The 19,022-nt window shown below is 42.3% G+C and overlaps 1 protein-coding gene across 1 annotated transcript in view; it reads left to right on the top strand.

Annotated features, from left to right (window-relative positions):
- Nucleotides 1-19,022, top strand: part of mAChR-A (muscarinic Acetylcholine Receptor, A-type) — a 252,578-nt gene that overhangs the window by 134,891 nt on the left and 98,665 nt on the right. Inside the window, exon 3 of the mRNA XM_067157206.2 lies at nucleotides 15,636-15,851. Within this exon, the coding sequence (XP_067013307.1) occupies nucleotides 15,636-15,851 (216 nt within the window). The remainder of the gene's footprint in view (nucleotides 1-15,635; nucleotides 15,852-19,022) is intronic.

The following is a 19,022-nucleotide window of genomic DNA, read 5'->3' as shown; positions in this document are numbered from 1 at the left end:
ATCTCACTGTAGCTATCGTGATCATGACACAGGATTTCCTATTTCATCTCACTGTAGCTATCGTGATCATAGTCACAGGATTTCCTATTTCATCTCACTGTAGCTATCGTGATCATAGTCACAGGATTTCCTATTTCATCTCACTGTAGCTATCGTGATCATAGTCACAGGATTTCCTATTTCATCTCACTGTAGCTATCGTGATCATAGTCACAGGATTTCCTATTTCATCTCACTGTAGCTATCGTGATCATAGTCACAGGATTTCCTATTTCATCTCACTGTAGCTATCGTGATCATAGTCACAGGATTTCCTATTTCATCTCACTGTAGCTATCGTGTTCATAGTCACAGGATTTCCTATTTCATCTCACTGTAGCTATCGTGATCATAGTCACAGGATTTCTTATTTCATCTTACTGTATCTATCGTGATCATAGTCACAGGATTTCCTATTTCATCTCACTGTAGCTATCGTGATCATAGTCACAGGATTTCCTATTTCATCTCACTGTAGCTATCGTGATCATAGTCACAGGATTTCCTATTTCATCTCACTGTAGCTATCGTGATCATAATCACAGGATTTCCTATTTCATCTCACTGTAGCTATCGTGATCATAGTCACAGGATTTCCTATTTCATCTCACTGTAGCTATCTTGATCATAGTCACAGGATTTCCTATTTCATCTCACTGTAGCTATCGTGATCATAGTCACAGGATTTCCTATTTCATCTCACTGTAGCTATCGTGATCATAGTCACAGGATTTCCTATTTCATCTCACTGTAGCTATCGTGATCATAGTCACAGGATTTCCTATTTCATCTCACTGTAGCTATCGTGATCATAGTCACAGGATTTCCTATTTCATCTCACTGTAGCTATCGTGATCATAGTCACATGATTTCCTATTTCATCTCACTGTAGCTATCGTGATCATAGTCACAGGATTTCCTATTTCATCTCACTGTAGCTATCGTGATCATAGTCACAGGATTTCCTATTTCATCTCACTGTAGCTATCGTGATCATAGTCACAGGATTTCCTATTTCATCTCACTGTAGCTATCGTGATCATAGTCACAGGATTTCCTATTTCATCTCACTGTAGCTATCGTGATCATAGTCACAGGATTTCCTATTTCATCTCACTGTAGCTATCGTGATCATAATCACAGGATTTCCTATTTCATCTCACTGTAGCTATCGTGATCAAAGTCACAGGATTTCCTATTTCATCTCACTGTAGCTATCTTGATCATAGTCACAGGATTTCCTATTTCATCTCACTGTAGCTATCGTGATCATAGTCACAGGATTTCCTATTTCATCTCACTGTAGCTATCGTGATCATAGTCACAGGATTTCCTATTTCATCTCACTGTAGCTATCGTGATCATAGTCACAGGATTTCCTATTTCATCTCACTGTAGCTATCGTGATCATAGTCACAGGATTTCCTATTTCATCTCACTGTAGCTATCGTGATCATAGTCACAGGATTTCCTATTTCATCTCACTGTAGCTATCGTGATCATAGTCACAGGATTTCCTATTTCATCTCACTGTAGCTATCGTGATCATAGTCACAGGATTTCCTATTTCATCTCACTGTAGCTATCGTGATCATAGTCACAGGATTTCCTATTTCATCTCACTGTAGCTATCGTGATCATGACACAGGACTTGAAATTTATTTATTTATTTATTTATTTATTTATTTATTTATTTATTTATTTATTTATTTATTTATTTATTCAGGATCAGCAACAGCATAACGCTGAATTACAACGATCTGAGCTATGTACAATAGATATGAATCTAAAATGAAAGGTATATAAATACTTACAAAGGACATGAATATACACAATAAAAACTGTACAATCATATATAATACATATTTATATAAACAACGTTATTAACAAAGAAAAATACGTTTACAGTAAATACAGGAGCAGAACGGGAAAGAACAAGAAGGAAAATTAAGTTATATGATAAATATCATGACAGAAGGAAGGAAACGTTACGAAGAGATCTAGGTTGTTGTTGATAGATAATGTATTAAACATTGCTGGAATACGTACCGAAAGGTACCTTTGGGTGAGAGAAAGCCGGGAGTAAGGAGTATGGAATAGGGTCTTCATTCTGGTATTACGGGATGGGACGTGGAGGGGGAATAAGGAAGCTAAATCTGGAGACCTAAACAGACCATTAACTGCTTTGTATAGCAGCTTTAGGTCGGCTACTTTCCTCCGAGCAGAAAGAGTCTTGAGGTTCAGTTTCCCAAGCACTTGGATAGTGCTTAGATTGCGACATGCAGGGACCCTGGCTCTGACGATAGCACAGAAAAATACGTGAAAAGCACGGCGACACGACTCTTCAACATACACTGGCCCAAATATGAAGCACGGCTGTCGAGGTGAGAAGCAACGCCCACTTTATTTATAAATTCTCATTTGTAATTCTGAATGATTAACACAAAACATTTGTATTCAACATTCGTCGGCGTTCTGTCCACTTGAATACACCGATGGTGGTGTTAGAAAAATAACGTGGATTCAATGAACTCCACCTCCCGCGTCCAAGCTGACAGATGTCAACGACCACGTGGAACACTCGCTTGTGGTATCAGTTGTTGAGAGAAAAAGCTAATTAAGCTAAGTGATAAAACTGAAGAAATAAACGTTGTCTAATTTCTTTTGGCGAAAATCAAATGATCATAAATATACGTATCTTAGATATATACGTAAATTAATGTTTGTTTGAATGTATTTCTCGAATGGACTCAAAAACCACTGGAGCGATCTGACTGAAAATTTCAAATTTTTTTCGTATTACTCGTAAGAGTGTTTAAGAAGTGGTTTGAACGAAATCTGATGGGTAGTTCGGCATAGGTGGTGAGAAGAGTGAGGGGAAGGTGAGCACACCGCATGACAAGTCTGATCAATGGGTTGCCTAACCAACAGTATGTGAAGATTATGATGTATTTCTTAAAATTACTTTTCTTCTTGCTGTATAAACGGTATATAAAATGATAAGTCCTATTTGAATGGGGGGGGGGGGGGTGAGAAGGAGTGTAGAAAGAAAATTACGAAAATGACAGACTATGGGTGAATATGTGTGTGTTTCAGCGTACCTCTCAACCAAACTAGAGACACATATAACTTAATATCTGGAAAAAATACTCTAGGGGCAAGAAACCCCTTGCAACCCTGATTTACTGGTAAGACACCCGTACGGGCGGGGTGGAAAGGGGGTGAAATATTAAAATAATAGAAACCGATCAATATTATAAGTGAAAACGTTGTATGTTAAGAAATAGTTTTTATTTTGAATTTAATTAAATCGTTAAAAAACATCTAACACGGTTGAATTCATAAAAGCGGGGCGAAGCCGTGGGCACAGGCTTAGGCCCTCTGCTCACGGAGCTACTCATTAGAAACGTGACTGGTTTGTAACCGGGGTCGCAAACTGGTTAGTAACTGAATAGTTACTCGGCTCCACACACGGTGCTGCTGTACGGTGACGAATTCTTCCTGATTAGACATTACTGTAAAGTTTGGTGCGGACTCGCTAGACCGCTTCTTAACTTTGCTAGAATGTCAACGACTGACTCAAGTGACGAAGAAGACATGATTGTGTTTCATTATTTCAAGGAAAAAAATAGAAGAAGGTATTGGATTCACCCATATCTTGAAAAGAACATCCACTGCAGATTATTCCTTGCAGCAAAGGAGTTCGAACAAACGGATGCTTAATTTATTTCTTTTTATCGTATGACCAAACACAGTTATATGGACTTGGTGCAGCTTATTGCGCCGGCCATTCGACAGCGAAATACAAATATGAGGGAATGCGTGAGTGCTGAGGAAGGAATGCTAATAATTCTCACGTAAGAAAAGTGAACTTTATTTTTACAAAAAAATGTAAAAGCTTAGAAAATAATTCCATGCTCTCTCCGTAATGTCCTTTCTTGCGTAATCCTTCTGCGTAAAATTGTGCAGTACGGGGTGTTTTCCTTTTTCTCCCACTAACTTTAGGTTGAAAACTTGTTCGCTCGTTATCGTAAAAAGGCACTTGATCACTGGGGAATTGAGAAATTAAACTCGCTGGTGACTGGCTCCGCGAGTTACCTGGAACTGATTACAAACTAGTTACTAACAGAATACTAACTGGTAGCGCCGTGTGTGGCTTTCCACTGAAATACACAGGAAGTGACACTCAAGTAATTGGCCGGAAACTTCAGTTACCAATCAATTACTAATGAGTAGCTCCGTGTGTAGATGGCCTTAGTCTTTCAAGAAAATAAACTTAAATTGAGAATGACTGATTTATTGGCATCTAAGGAATCGTTTTAGGAGAATTTGGAGTTGACTCATGTAAGATTCAGTGCAACATAAAGGGGAGACAGCACACCACTAATGAAAAAATTCCACTCTTCTAGTCCTTTGGAGAAACAACCGAAAATTGAAACTGTTCCTTCACGACGTGAAGCAGAAGCAAACCTTACAATGTACACAATATTTATTGTTATCATTATATACGAATAAATACTTATTTTGTCAGATGTATTTGAGTTTCTTTCCTTACAAGAAATTGGTATTAATATACAGTTTATACGATGTAATTCTTGTTTTGTATTCCCGTTGTTTTTGGTTGTTCCGTTTGGTGAGGAATACTTTTCTTCTGCACTTTTGATATCTGTGAAGTATTTGACGTTCGAGTGCTTCAAATCAAATCAAAATCAATTTATTTGCAAATGAGGTGTCTACCTCGGTGGCAAATGCTACAAAAACATACATTATTATCAAGCAGTAAATTTTAAATTAAAAAGAGGAGAAGACATTTTCCTAAAATACAGTATTATACAATTTTCCTATTAAATACACAGCTCAGCCTCAATGAAATGAAATGGCGTATGGCTTTCAGTGCCGGGAGTGTCCGAGGACAAGTTCGGCTCGCCAGATGCAGATCTTTTGATTTGACTCCCGTAGGCGACCTGCGCGTCGTGATGAGGATGAAATGATGGTGAAGACAACACATACAGCTAGCCCCCATGTCAGCGAAATTAACCAATTATGGTTAAAATTCCCGACCCCCCCTGGGAATCGAACCCGGAACTCCTGTGGCCAAAGGCCAGCATGCTAACCATTTATCCAAGGAGCCGGACTCAGCCTCAATAAATTTATATTACTTATAAAATTCTACTCCACCAAGCTCGATAGCTGCAGTCGCTGAAGTGGGGCGAGTATCAAGTATTAGGGAGATAGTGGGTTCGAACCCTACTGTCGGCAGCCCTGAAAATGGTTTTCAGTTGCTTCCCCATTTTCACACCAAGCAAATGCTGGGACTGTACCTTAATTAAGGCCATGGCTGCTTCCTTCCCACTCCTAGCCCTTTCGTGTCCCATCGCCGCCATAAGACCTACCTGTGTCGGTGCGACGTAAAGCGACTTGTCAAAATTCTACTCCTATCTTCTGTACTTACACACATAATTAACTCATACACAGTATGTGGAATAATTTCAAATAATACTAAACAACTGCTATAACATTAAAATTTACATTGAATTTCAACCCACTTTTGGTACCTAACAAGCATAACGATCTGCTGCGTCTTAACCAGAGCCCCTTTTGCCACCGGTTTTTAGAGTTCCTGAAGGGCCTTCAATGCTACCTTAGCGATCCCAGGGCCATCGACGTCCCCAGTCTACTTCACCCCTACAGGCAGTCCCCTACTTCGGTTGTCAATCTCCATCATCATCATCATCATCATCATCATCATCATCATCATCATCATCATCATCATCATCATCAAACTTCATCAGTTGTCTTTGTTGATCGCTCTACTATAACGACATCATCATTCAAACGACCATTCGATCCTGGTTCATCACTATATTTCACCACTTTCAGTTATTTCCAACCAAACGACGTTTACATGTTGGCGGTATAATGGAGCACGACGTAATCACGTGATTTATTGTTAGATAACATAACCTCAAACCGGAAACTCATTGATTGACTAACTCTACCACTAGTAACGCTATTGTCACATCGTACATGAGCCCCTTCAAATCTAACTTGAGACCTTAGTTTTGCAAAATTGAAAAAAATTACATACAGATTTTTTTTCACCAAAGCTTCATTCTATTTATTGAAATATTTTAAATGAACATCCGATAAAAATTGTGGAACACGTTCAGTTTTAAAATTGCCCTTCTTTACGAGTTTTTCGTGTATAAAATTAGGACCAGATAACAAAACCATCTTTTTCCACTTGATAGAGCTCTAAAATCTCACCTTTGACACCTTAACTATTTCTCTACCTTCAATACTTTACTCACAATTGAGTCAAATAGCTTAACTTTACGTTTTTGCCAAAGTGGGTCCCTATAGTCTGTGATCTAAGAAACATTAAAATCAGTTCTCTAGAGTGCGATGAGATGAGACCTTTATTTAAAAGACCCTTCTATATGTCTGTCAGTCATAGCCATCCATCTCACATCACAGCCTGCAAGATCACATCGACAATCTGTACCCTAACGTTCCTCTTTGATAATAAGTCCTTATCATGGGCATCCATTAATACTTCACATCAGAGCCTGCAAGATCACATCGACCATCTGTACTCTAACGCCCCTCTTTAATAACACAGTATGTCTCTGTCATGACCATCCATCAATACTTCACAACACAGCCTGCAAGATCACATCGACCATCTGTACTCTAACGCCCCTCTTTGATAATAAACCTCTCAGCCATGGCCATCCATCAATACTCCACATCACAGCCTGCTTTATCTCATCGACCGTCTGTACTCTAAAGCCTCACTTCGACAATATGTGTCTCGTCTATCTGGAATAATTAACGTCATCAATTCCCCGACAGCACTGTAACCATGGCAACCACTGTACACCAGGTCAGTAGCGTCATCTTCTCACTGTGCGCTTTCTTCCTGTAACTAAGAGCTTGAGAAAATCTCCTATCAAGTGAACCCTGTCCATATTTTTTTAACTGACCGAGCGAGTAACTGTGCGGTTTGGGTCACGTAGCTGTCAGCTTGCATTCGAGATATAGTGGGCTTGAACCCCACTGTTGGCAACCTTGAAGATGGTTTTCCGTGGTTTGCCACTTTCACACCGGAAAATGCAGGAGCTATACCTTTTTTAAGGCCACGGTCAATTCCTTCCCACTCCTAGCCACTTCCTTTTCCATCGCCTCCATAAGACCTATGTCGGTAAGACGTTAAAGAAATTATATATTAAAAATATATTACGGACTCCGGGATTTTTCATTTAAGTATTTGGCCAATTATAGACCCCTTAGAGCAGGGCCTCTCAAACGCCCAAAATCTCACGCGTGCAAACCAAGGCGCAGAGGCTCCGTGCACTGTTCATCGGTCCGACTCGGCTCAACTCGGCTTGACTCGGATGGTGTAATGTGCTGAGAGCGACGAAGCGTTCGGTGGTAGACGGCTTGTTTATCAGTGAAATAGATAAGAGCAAGACAACAGCATAGTCATGGAGCAACCTGTTTCAAAGAAAGTCTATTTCAATCGAAATGGGAACATTCGTATTTTTTTCCGTCGTGACGATAAAGCCAAGTACTTAATCTGTGGGGCAATAATTACCTGACAATCAAAAATACCTATTTTTCAAAACAAAGGCTTTGCTCGAATTCTATGAGAATTTTTTGAAGGAAGATTTTCCTAAGCTGCATCGAGAAGCACCTAAGATTATTTCTATGTTTGGTTCCTCATGCGTAAGTGAAAGTTTTTTCTGTTTTGACTTGTACGAAAACTAAATTGCGTGCGAGTGTTTCTGATTGTAATTTAAAGAACGCTCCCATGTCCCAGATATTACTTGTATAATTGTAAAGAAAAAGGAAAAGAAGAACTAGAGAAGATAAATTGTCTGCTCAAACCCAATTGAAAGAAGAGTGTTTTAACACCTGTAATATTGTCCCATACAACAGAGTGTCTCCGCTCACCACACATAAGCATTTTGCAGTGAGGGGAGAATCAGCGGGGAAGGTGAAGAAGTCGGAGACAGGCCGAACGGGTGAGACAGATGTAGGGAAAGAGGAGTGGCGGTTTGCATCTGGACAACGTAGTGAAGTCGTCTCCTGCACCTTGCGCCGTGCAGTGCACGGGCGCATGCACCCCGAGAAGCCCTGCCTTAGAGTCAAGAGCCTCCGTGGCTGTGGAGGCAGCGCGCCGGTCTCTCACGGCTGGCTTCCGTGGTTCAAATCCCGGTCACTCCATGTGAGATTTGTGCTGGACAAAGCGGAGGCGGAACAATGTTTCTCCGGGTGCTCCGGTTTTCCCTGTTATCTTTCATTCCAGCAACACTCTCCAATATAATTTCATTTCACCTGTCATCCATCAGTCATTGCCCCAGAGGTGTGCGACAGGCCTCGGAAGCCGGCATTGTTCCTATCCTCACCGCTAGATAGGGCTTCCATTCCTGACCCGGTCGAATGACTGGAAACAGGCTGTGGATTTTCATTTTTCTTCATCGACCCCTTAGAACCTACGTCCTTGGTACGGTATTTTCCTTTTCTTCGCAGAACTTGTTCATACGTCAGTTGATCGCCTATCTCTGTTCCCCCAGAAGTCCGCCCTGTTAGTTATGCCGTCATCTGTGATCTTTAAACTTTTTCGATCCCATCGTATCTCTTCCAACCAACTGGTGGCTTGTTTTAATCTGGGGATGATCTAATGCCTGGAGGCGTTTTTAATTCCAAGCGTATTTTGATTTTTTTAAATAAATAAACTTTTCGATTTGAAAAATTCAAAAAGTAGTATATACGTAAATTCCATAAAATGACATATTTGATAATTTACGTGTAGGAAATTGTGTGAAAGTGTTTAGCCTGCCTGTCCATCAAGTTTACGATTGATATATTTAGTAGTTTCAGAGAAAATGTACCTTTGTCATGGAAAAAAAAGGCAGTCAAGGAAATTGTTGATTGAATTTCTCAACATGGAACTCTCTCGCACTGTCTCTCTTAAATCAAAAGAAACTTTCCGCCTGTCGTTCATTCTGTGAAGGTGACCATGAAATTGTATTAGTCTTCGTCTTTTAATTGTGTCTGTAATTTCCTCTGTATTGTGGTAGAGGTCTTCATTTTTCCCCTCATTCAATTATCCTTATTACCGCGCAGCTTGCGTCACGTAGCTATCAGCTTGCTTTCAGGAGATAGTAGGGTCAAACCCCACTATCGGCATCCCTGAAAATGGTTTTTCGTTGCTTCCCAAGTTCACACCACGCACATGCTGGGGTTTTATCTTAATTAAGGACACGGCCGCTTCCTTCCTACTCCTAATCGTTCCACCCCATGTGAGTGGGGGACGCAGACGAGGAATACACCCACGGTATCCCCTGCCTGTCGTAAGAGGTGACTAAAAAAGGGCGACCATGTGATGATTGAATTAGAACCATGAAACTACTTGTTATTAGTACCATCACGCGGGGGACACCATGGGTCGCCTTTACTTGCGAGTAGTACCACTATGTTAGGTACATAAGAGGTTTGTGATTAGTAGCGACTAGGTGGGGAACACCACGAGTCTGGGCGTTGCCTGTGATTATAGCACTATATGAGCGACACTGTGGTCTGCGTTGCCTGTGATTAGTACACCTAGGTGAGAAACACTACCTGTGTGACGCACAATACTTCTGAGTTGGACCATAATTTTTTGAACACCGTGAGTCTAGCTACTCTTGATTAGTACTGAAACTTGAGAAATACCATGGTTCTACTTTACTTGCGCTAAGTACCATTATGGGGGACCGTTGACCTGGATTTTTGACCCCTTTGGACAACAAGAATCATCGATTCAGAATTTTTCTTTGTAAGCAGTCCCTTGGTCAGTAATACTCATTTCTCAATATCGTTTCTGGGACGGTGAGGCATTGCGGGTCGGATCCACTAATTGTTTTAAGTTCATAATCATTGTTCGTCATATTTTTTAATTCTAGCCAGTGGATTGAATTTGGAATTATTTTTAACTCCCAGTATTGTGAGTTGGCACCGCTGATTATTTTAAATTCATATTTATCTTTCCATTCTTCACCATCACGTTTTTAATTCTAGTCAGTGGTGGACGAATTTTGGACTTTTAAATTGTCATTGCATTTCGTTTCATTTCGTACCATTAGGGGCCGATGACCCAGATCTTAGGTCCTTTTAAACAACAAGCAGCATAATCATCACCTAGTCCTTCCCTGCTCCATCGTCGCCGTAAGACCTCTCTGTGACGGGGCGACCTAGGTCAAATGACGAAAAGAAAATTATCTTTATTCGAATGACTAAGGAATAATAACCGAAACAAAATTATTTCCTCATTCATAATAGGAATAAATAGGAATGAAACGCCAATCTGTATAATCTCATTGATTTTTGTGGTGGTGATTCTGGTTAGATTCTGCCTCAGACGGGGAAATTACTTATGTAACAAATCTGACACAAAAAGTCTTCTCCTACCGCTTTTACCACACTTGTGGGGTCGCGGGTGCGAACTGTGTCACACATGACCCTGTTTTACGGCCGGGTGCCCTTTATGGCGCTAACGCTATATGGAAGGATTTAATCACTATTGCGTGTTTCTGTGGTGGTTGGTAGTGTGGTGCGTGTTGTCTGAATGAAAATGAGAATCCACAGCCTGTCATGAATGGAATGAATGAAGCTCCCATCTAGCGGCGAGGATAGGAATTGTGCTGGCTGTCGAAGCCTGTCGCACTCTTCTGGGGCAATGATTAATTAATGACAGATGAAATGAAATGATAGTGGAGTGTGTTGCTGGAATGAAAGATGACAGGGAAAACCAGATTACTCGGAGAAAAACCTGTCCCGCCTCCGCTTTGTCCAGCACAAATCTCACATAGAGTGACGGGGATTTGAACCACGGAACCAGCAGCGAGAGGCCGGCGCGCTGCCGCCTGAGCTACGGAGGCTTGTGTTGTCTGAATATGAAGAGGAGAGTGTTGGGACAAACACAAACACCCAGTCACCGGGTCTGAAGAATTAATCAGATGAGATTAAAATCCCTGACCCTGGTGAGAATCGAACCCGGGATCCTCTGAACTTAAGGCCTCAACGCCGACCATTCAGCCAATGAATAAATCTGGCATATAAGTACCAAACGATAAACAGACTCAACGGAATCCTTCGTGCTCTGCTGTAACGCAATACTGCGTCACGTACACGTTTGGAGGTTTGTCTATACAGCTGGGCGTCAGACTTTCATTTAGTCAATGTCATGCAGGATTCTGTTTGGTAGCAATGACTGTCCCTCGATCCGGACCCTCCTTGTCATTAGATTTCGTCATGTGTCGGTGACGCTGTCACTCAGTCTGCTACTCGTTACACATCTCGTCTCCATATCTAAGTTGGCCTGTCACTTTATACCGCCCGCGTCACTCCCACTCGCCGCGACGTCCGGGGCTGATGGACAGTTCGTCTCCCTGTCACAACCATCTTCTAACGCAAATCCCGTATGACTAGACCCTCGATATTTATGGCTCTGGGGGTAAGGTGTTAGGTGCGTGATATAGGCTCAAAAGGATTAACAAATAACCTACGAAAAGCAACTCTACGAAGGTTTACAATATACAGGCCGTTCGGAAACAACGTGAACAGAGTACACCAGGTGGTCCGCGAGCGCCGTACTTTCTACCTACGATTGTCCCGCATGCACTAGTGATGCGTGGGATGCCTAATCACTTGTGTTCGAAGGAGTGCTGCGACGTGCTGTATATCGGATGTTGTGAAACAAATAGCAGTCATTTTACTGCACGCGTTCTGTAACAGGGTGCATTTTTTAAATACGCCAAAGATGCAGAGAATACAATTTATTAACTTATTCATTTATGCGCATGCAGACATTACACTGTCTTGAGCTCGATATCTGCAGTCGCTTAAGTGTGGCCAGTATCCAGTATTCGGGAGATAGTAGGTTCAAACCCCATTGTCGGCAGCCCTGAAGATGGTTTTCCGTGGTTTCCCATTTTCACACCAGGCAAATGCTGGAGCTGTACCTTAAGGCCACTGTCACTTCCTCCCCACTCCTAGCCCTTTCCTGTCCCATCGTCGCCATAAGACATATCTGTGTCGGTGCGACGTAAAGCAACTATCAACATTGCACTGTATAGAAGAATTGTTTGTACGGGGCAAAACTGTTCGGCGAAATACGTCTATAGAAGGCGGACATCTGTTTGGAAACTGATGTACATACCAACTGCGAGCTTCGGCTGCATTCCGACCAGATTCTCCATGGATTAAAATGATGTCTGTGTATTCGTCATTGCTGAACACACAAGCCATTGCCGATATATAGACAACAGGTGTAGTGTTGCTATACCTTACACCAGTCTAGTTCTATTCGGCCGAAAACGAAGTTTACTAATGTAAGAGGTTGCATTAGACAGGTAGCACTGAGGATCGTCGTCCGGTTGTTCTCTCTTCAAATTCTGAAGTAATCTTTCTACAGGTAGTAGCGCCCCTGTGAGAATTGGTTAGTAGATATCCCATTCATCATTTGTGCATGCGGGACATTCATAAGTAGAAAGTACGTCACTCGCTGGCTTCCTGGTATAAACGTTAGAGCGTTGGTTGTAGTGAACAGTAATTTTAAAGAAATCTATGTCTCGTGCCGCTGTATTTTTTCAGCTGCTGAAGTTAGCCAATCCGATCGCTTCGCGGACGGTTTCTAATGGGATTGACGAGGTGGTATTGCTAAATCTGCACGTGGCTTGGTCGGGCTTGAGAACCATGCCGAGACATGAGCATCGAACACTAACACACCGTGGGTTTCAGCCAATAGCGCCGCAGAGTATCTGCTATGGGGGAAGTCTATCAGCAGGCAGGTCTTTGGTCAAGTGCCTCCCCTGGAGGAGTGTATTCCTTCTATTGGCTTTCTCATGCTATGGGGGAAATCTATCAGCAGGCAGGTCCTTGGTCAAGTCCCTCCCCTGAAGTAGTTTATTTCTTCCATTGGCGTTCTCATGCTATGGGGGAAGTCTATCAGCAGGGGGTTCCTTGGTCAAGCCCACCCCTGGAGAAGTTTATTTCTTCTATTGGCATTCTCATGCCACGGGGAAGTCTATCAGCAGGCGGGTCCTTGGTCAAGTCCCTCCCCTGGAGGAGTTTAATTCTTCTACTGGCGTTGTCATGCTATGGGGGAAGTCTATCAGCAGGCAGGTCCTTGATCATGTCCCTCCCCTGAAGGAGTTTATTTCTTCTATTGACCTTCTCATACTATGGGGGAAGTCTATCAGCAGGGGTTCCTTGGTCAAGTCCCTCCCCTGGAGAAGTTTATTTCTTCTATTGGCGTTCTCATGCCATGGGGAAGTCTATAAGCAGGCGGGTCCTTGGTCAAGTCCCTCCCCTGGAGGAGTTTAATTCTTCTACTGGCGTTCTCATGCTATGTGGGAAGTCTATCAGCAGGCGGGTCCTTGGTCAAGTCCCTCCCCTGGAGGAGTTTATTTCTTCTACTGGCGTTGTCATGCTACGGGGGAAGTCTATCAGCAGGCGGGTCCTTGGACAAGTCCCTCCCCTGGAGGAGTTTAATTCTTCTACTGGCGTTATCATGCTATGTGGGAAGTCTATCAGCAGGCGGGTCCTTGGTCAAGTCCCTCCCCTGGAGGAGTTTAATTCTTCTACTGGCGTTCTCATGCTATGTGGGAAGTCTATCAGAAGGCAGGTCCTTGGTCAATTCCCTCCCCTGGAGGAGTTTAATTCTTCTACTGGCGTTCTCATGCTATGTGGGAAGTCTATCAGAAGGCAGGTCCTTGGTCAATTCCCTCCCCTGGAGGAGTTTAATTCTTCTACTGGCGTTCTCATGCTATGTGGGAAGTCTATCAGCAGGCGGGTCCTTGGTCAAGTCCCTCACCTGGAGAAATGTATTTATTCTATTGGCGCTCTCAAGCCACGTGCTAATTTAGCATGACATAGGTGCGAAATATGTAATTATTTTTTTCCTAATTATTTACCAGTATGACCAACCCTTCAAGGCACATATACCTGGTTCACGGTGTTTCCGACCCTTCCTGTATAGGAAGGACCTTTCTCGGGTAACACATTAACGTGATTGTAGACGTAGTTTACAGACGTTTGTGAGTTGTTTAAAGGAGAGGGCGTATAAGTAAGTCACAAGATCCCAACTAGAGTATTGCTCCAGTGTATGGGATCGTCATCAGGATTACTTGATTCGAGAAATGAATAAGATCCAAAGGTAAGCGGCACGAATTGTTACGAGAATATTGCAAACGTTTGGGCGCCAAGACTTGGTAGCAAGGGGAAGAAGTGCTCGAAATGACAGTGGAGAGATGGCTTGGAATGACGAATAAGTTTGAGTGGTGTTTTTAAAAGTATGAAAAATCACAATATGAAGACAAAGTTTGAATTTAAGAGGACAAACTGGGGCAAATATGCCTTAAAATGAAGTTGAATTACTGAATGGAATCCTTTACTAAGGAAGATATTCAATACATTTCCAAATTATTTGCAATCATTTAAGAAAGGACTGGGTAAAACAGATAGGGAGTCTGACAACTGGGCGACAGTGTTAAATGCAGATCAGCTGTGATTGATTGATTGATTGATTGATTGATTGATTGATTGATTGATTGATTGATTGCTTGATTGATTGATTGATTAATCGAAATGAATATTTGTGTTCTGATACGACTGTTAGATGGTGTTAATAATAATACAACCATCAGCAATATTTTTAACATAACAAAACCTACAACCTGTTATCCAGTCAGAGACCGGGTCAGGGATGGAAAGAATAAAGCCGCATCTACCGGCGAGGATAGGAAATGTGCCGGATGCCGAGGCCTGTCGCACTCCTCTGGGGCAATGATTAATGACTGACAGATGAAATGAAATGAAATGAAATGAAATGATATTGGAGAGTGTTGCTGGAATGAAAGATGACAGGGGAAAACCGGAGTACCCGGAGAAAATCCTGTCCCGCCTCCTCTTTGTCCAGTACAAATCCCACATGGAATTACCAAGATTTGAACCACGGATAGGCGGACGTACCGTCTGAGCCACGGAGGCTACAATGTTTTTAACATAATGGCTTTGATATTTTATAATGATTATAACTTACTTTTTGTCATAGGTCTCATCTACATGCCGCTCTTCACCATCCCCACCATCCTGCGCTGCTGAAAACTCGTATCACTGCTAATTTTCACGGTTACTTGTCACTGCTACATTTTGCCACAGGTCCCATCGCCATGCCGCTCTTCACTGTTTCAATCATCCTTCGCTACTGATCGATCATGTCACTGTTGTTTGTCACGGTTACTTTTTATCGCAGGTCTCATTTCTATGCCGTTTTTCACCGTCATCACTATCCTAGGCTACTGACCTCACCTGACACTGTTATTTTTCACGGTTACTTTTTGTCGCAGGTCTCATCTCCATGGCGTTCTTCACCGTCTCCACCATCATAGGCTACTGATCGCTCATGTCACTGTTATTTGTCACTGTTATTTTTGTCACAGTTCTCATATCCATGCCGCTCTTCACTGTCTCCACCATCCTAGGCTACTGATCGCTCATGTCACTGTTATATTGTCACTTGTATTTTTCACGGTTACTTTCTGTCACAGGTCTCATCTCCATGCCGCTCTTCACTGTCTCCACCATCCTGGGCTACTGGCCGCTGGGCCCTCACATCTGCGACACGTGGCTGGCTCTCGACTACTTGGCCAGTAACGCGTCTGTGCTGAACCTGCTCATCATCAGCTTCGACCGCTACTTCTCCGTGACGAGGCCGCTCACGTACCGCGCCAAGCGCACCACCAACCGGGCCGCCATCATGATCGGTGAGTCACTTTTTTTACACTTGAAACAATACGAAAAAAACAAACCGGTAGTGTAGCCTATTCTACCTAGAGTCGTTATTATGTTTGTTGTGGCATGAAGCGTCTTCTTGCGAGTCGGGGATGTGCGCGAGTTGAAATTAAGAATTAAAGTAGATGCTGACTCCGCCGTCGCTCTGACCTTCTGCCGAACCAGTAATTTTCTGGAACGTTCCGTGTGTGACATTCTGAGCTTCCGAAGCCTGTTGTATATGTTCAATTTTTGGGGCGAATTCAAGACTTCACAAGAATTGTCAACATTTAACAAGTTTACTCGTCAAGTCGTTTGCAATACTTGAGATGTCTTGATGTCTTCAGAAGTCTTGAAAATAAATTGGAACATGTTCTAATCGATCAAAGAATTGCGAAGTCTTTGACAGAATTGACCAATGGAATTCGTTACTCATGCTGGGATTGCCAGGAATCAAAACGACTAAAATGGCTTCGTCGTGTAAGAGAGGACCTTGAGCCCTAACTTTGCCACGAATAAAGACGAATTACTTACTTACTTACTTACTTCATGACCGTGGGATGTTGTGTGTGTATTTATTACTAAGTATGAGGCTCATCCCTGCGTATATTCAATTCACTGAGTAGAGTACCACAATAAAATGAATAAAGCGGCATGGTACGAGGAGATTGCAAGAGAAATATCTCAATGAAGAGGACAGCTTTTATGTTTATTACTAAAGCCCGGATTTTTGTGCAGTAACAGGTTAGATTGCAAAATAATTTGGTTAGTAGAAAGTGTCGGCCACCAGCTCTTTCATAATGTAGCAAGGGTAACATAAATTATAGGGGTTCTGATGGGCCGTACCCCTAATGTTTATGCAATTCCCATAGCATAATCGTTGTGAAGGGAGACTATATTTGCTGCTCGCTTCAGTAACTTTGCATTCTAACATATTAATGCATGAAAGTCCGGACTCTATTTATTACCGTATAAGTAAAACTATAAGCAATGATCGATATTTGACGATCTTGTCTTCTTAAGTTTTGTCCAGCTATGGATCACATTAATTCGAATTCCGCTTCATCAGTTTCTGGGCTTTAATGCTCGTCCTGTACTCCTTGATCCTTTCACTCTTCACTCTCCTCCTTTCTTCTGTCCACGGCGCTTGGGTACGGGTTCAAACCTTTCCTTGAAACCTCTTGGTGGTCTTTATCCTCGACTTGTAAGCATCCCTGTTACTGACTTCCGTTCCCTGTATTCCCATTTCTTCCAGGTCCTTTTTCGCCTCTTGATACCAACGCATCGTAGTTATCCTGGACTCAAAAAATCTTATTGTCTGATTGGTCAGTCATCCCGTGTTCATTATGTAGATATGTCCAGAGAACATGGCTCTCCTCTCCCGGATGGTATCTGAGATATTCCTCAGAATCTTTGTCTCCACTAGTTCCAATTTCTTGACCAGTCCTGTTTTTATCAGGTCCAAACTTTCAGCTGCATATAAAGCCTCCTGGAGGATCACTGTCTAGTAGTGTCTGAGGTTTGCATTGGCCGAGATATTCTTCTCCTTGGAAGTGTTCGTAGTTAGTGTATATGCCAAGTTCATCTTGTTGATTCTCGATAACAGTGCCTCTCTTTCTGACAGGTCTCTCCACTCCCACATATATTGGAATTTCTCCACTTTCTGAATCCTTTCTCTCTCAACAGTCATCCATTTGGGTGCTGTTTTGATGTTTGTCCTTGAGATCCTTAGTTCTGCCTCACTTGCTCCTTACTGGAGTTGGCCAGCTTGGTTCCGTGTCTCCTAAAGAACATTCTCCAGATGATATTTTCAGTATCCTCTTCTCTTCTCTGTCCTAATTCCGTATCTTTCTCTGTCATTGAGCTCTGGCATATTGCTCCAGTTCTCTGTCCCTTCCACTTTGATTCCCATCTCAGTCCAGAAAACCCATTTAGTTCCCGTCTTTCCTCTTGTTCTACCTGTTGTCTTCTCCATATCCAACCTGATCACATGTCCAGCGAATCCTGCTCTTTCGAGTCTTAATTTTTCAGACATCGTCCACGTGTTTCGGTACAGTTCGTCCCTCGATACTTTCCCACCTTTCACATCCTCTTTCTCAGTTCCAGTATCTTTCTGTGAATTCTTCTTTCTCCACTTGCTCTGCCCCCTAGTGTCATTGTCTCGGTCGCGTACAGTACCTCGTACGCTTATTTACCTATTGATGTCATTCCATTTCTCCACTGACAAGTCGGCACATTCCACTTACAAGAGGAGGTCACGATGTCCGCATCACCGATTTTGTTCAAACTTTGTATGCTGGTAGTACTAAATCACAGAAACCCACTGGCAAAATAGTAGTCCGCAACTCTCTAAAATTTCCAAAAAATTGTTTTCGAATATTTCGAGAAAATTTACGGTAGGTTTAGCATGCCAGAGAGACTGTGGCGCGGTGGTCGAGTGGTTAAGGTTCTCCATTTCAGTTATGAAAATGGTGAGTTCGAGTTACGCTGCTACCAGATTATTCCCCTCCTCCCTTTCACCCCTTTTTCATCTGTTATAAATTTATTTTCTTCTATTACTGTCAAAATATATTGAAAAATTTTCTTTCCCAATAATTTGGCCTCTTCTGTAATGTCTACAGAGTCGCCGTAATCCATTAGGCGATTTATACAAAGAAAGTGCTCGACGTATGCCATGGTCCTTTTCAACTGTTTATTTGTTGTTTGCACTCACGGGAACTCCTTCGCACTTTGCGTAGCTTCACATTAAAAACACTTCCGTTGGAACATAATTAAAATGCGAGATCTCCACGCCGATCGAACTTATGGTGAGCACGTCTGGTTACATCGTACATAACCGTTACACGACACAACTCGGTGAGACAGTGACTAACTCTCATTCGCAACAGGAGGAAAAAATTGATCAGGAAATGCCAGGTAAAAGAGTTTAGACGACCATGCTAAACCTCTCGTAGCTTTTCTCGTTATTTTCAAAATCGCTTTTTTCGGAAATGTTTGAGAGTTACGTGCTACTACTTTGCCAGTATATTTTAGCGATTTAGTACTACTAACCTGCAAAGTTTGAACAAAATCGGTGAGGCGGACAACGTGACCTCCACTTGTTAGTCGAAGATGTTCGTTTTATTACTCCCAAGTCTTCCTAAACTAAATTTTGCAACATTTTC

Source organism: Anabrus simplex, chromosome 13 (genome assembly GCF_040414725.1).
Source record: "Anabrus simplex isolate iqAnaSimp1 chromosome 13, ASM4041472v1, whole genome shotgun sequence".
Classification (NCBI taxonomy): Eukaryota; Metazoa; Arthropoda; class Insecta; order Orthoptera; family Tettigoniidae; genus Anabrus; species Anabrus simplex.
This window is presented reverse-complemented; position numbering and strand designations above follow the sequence as displayed.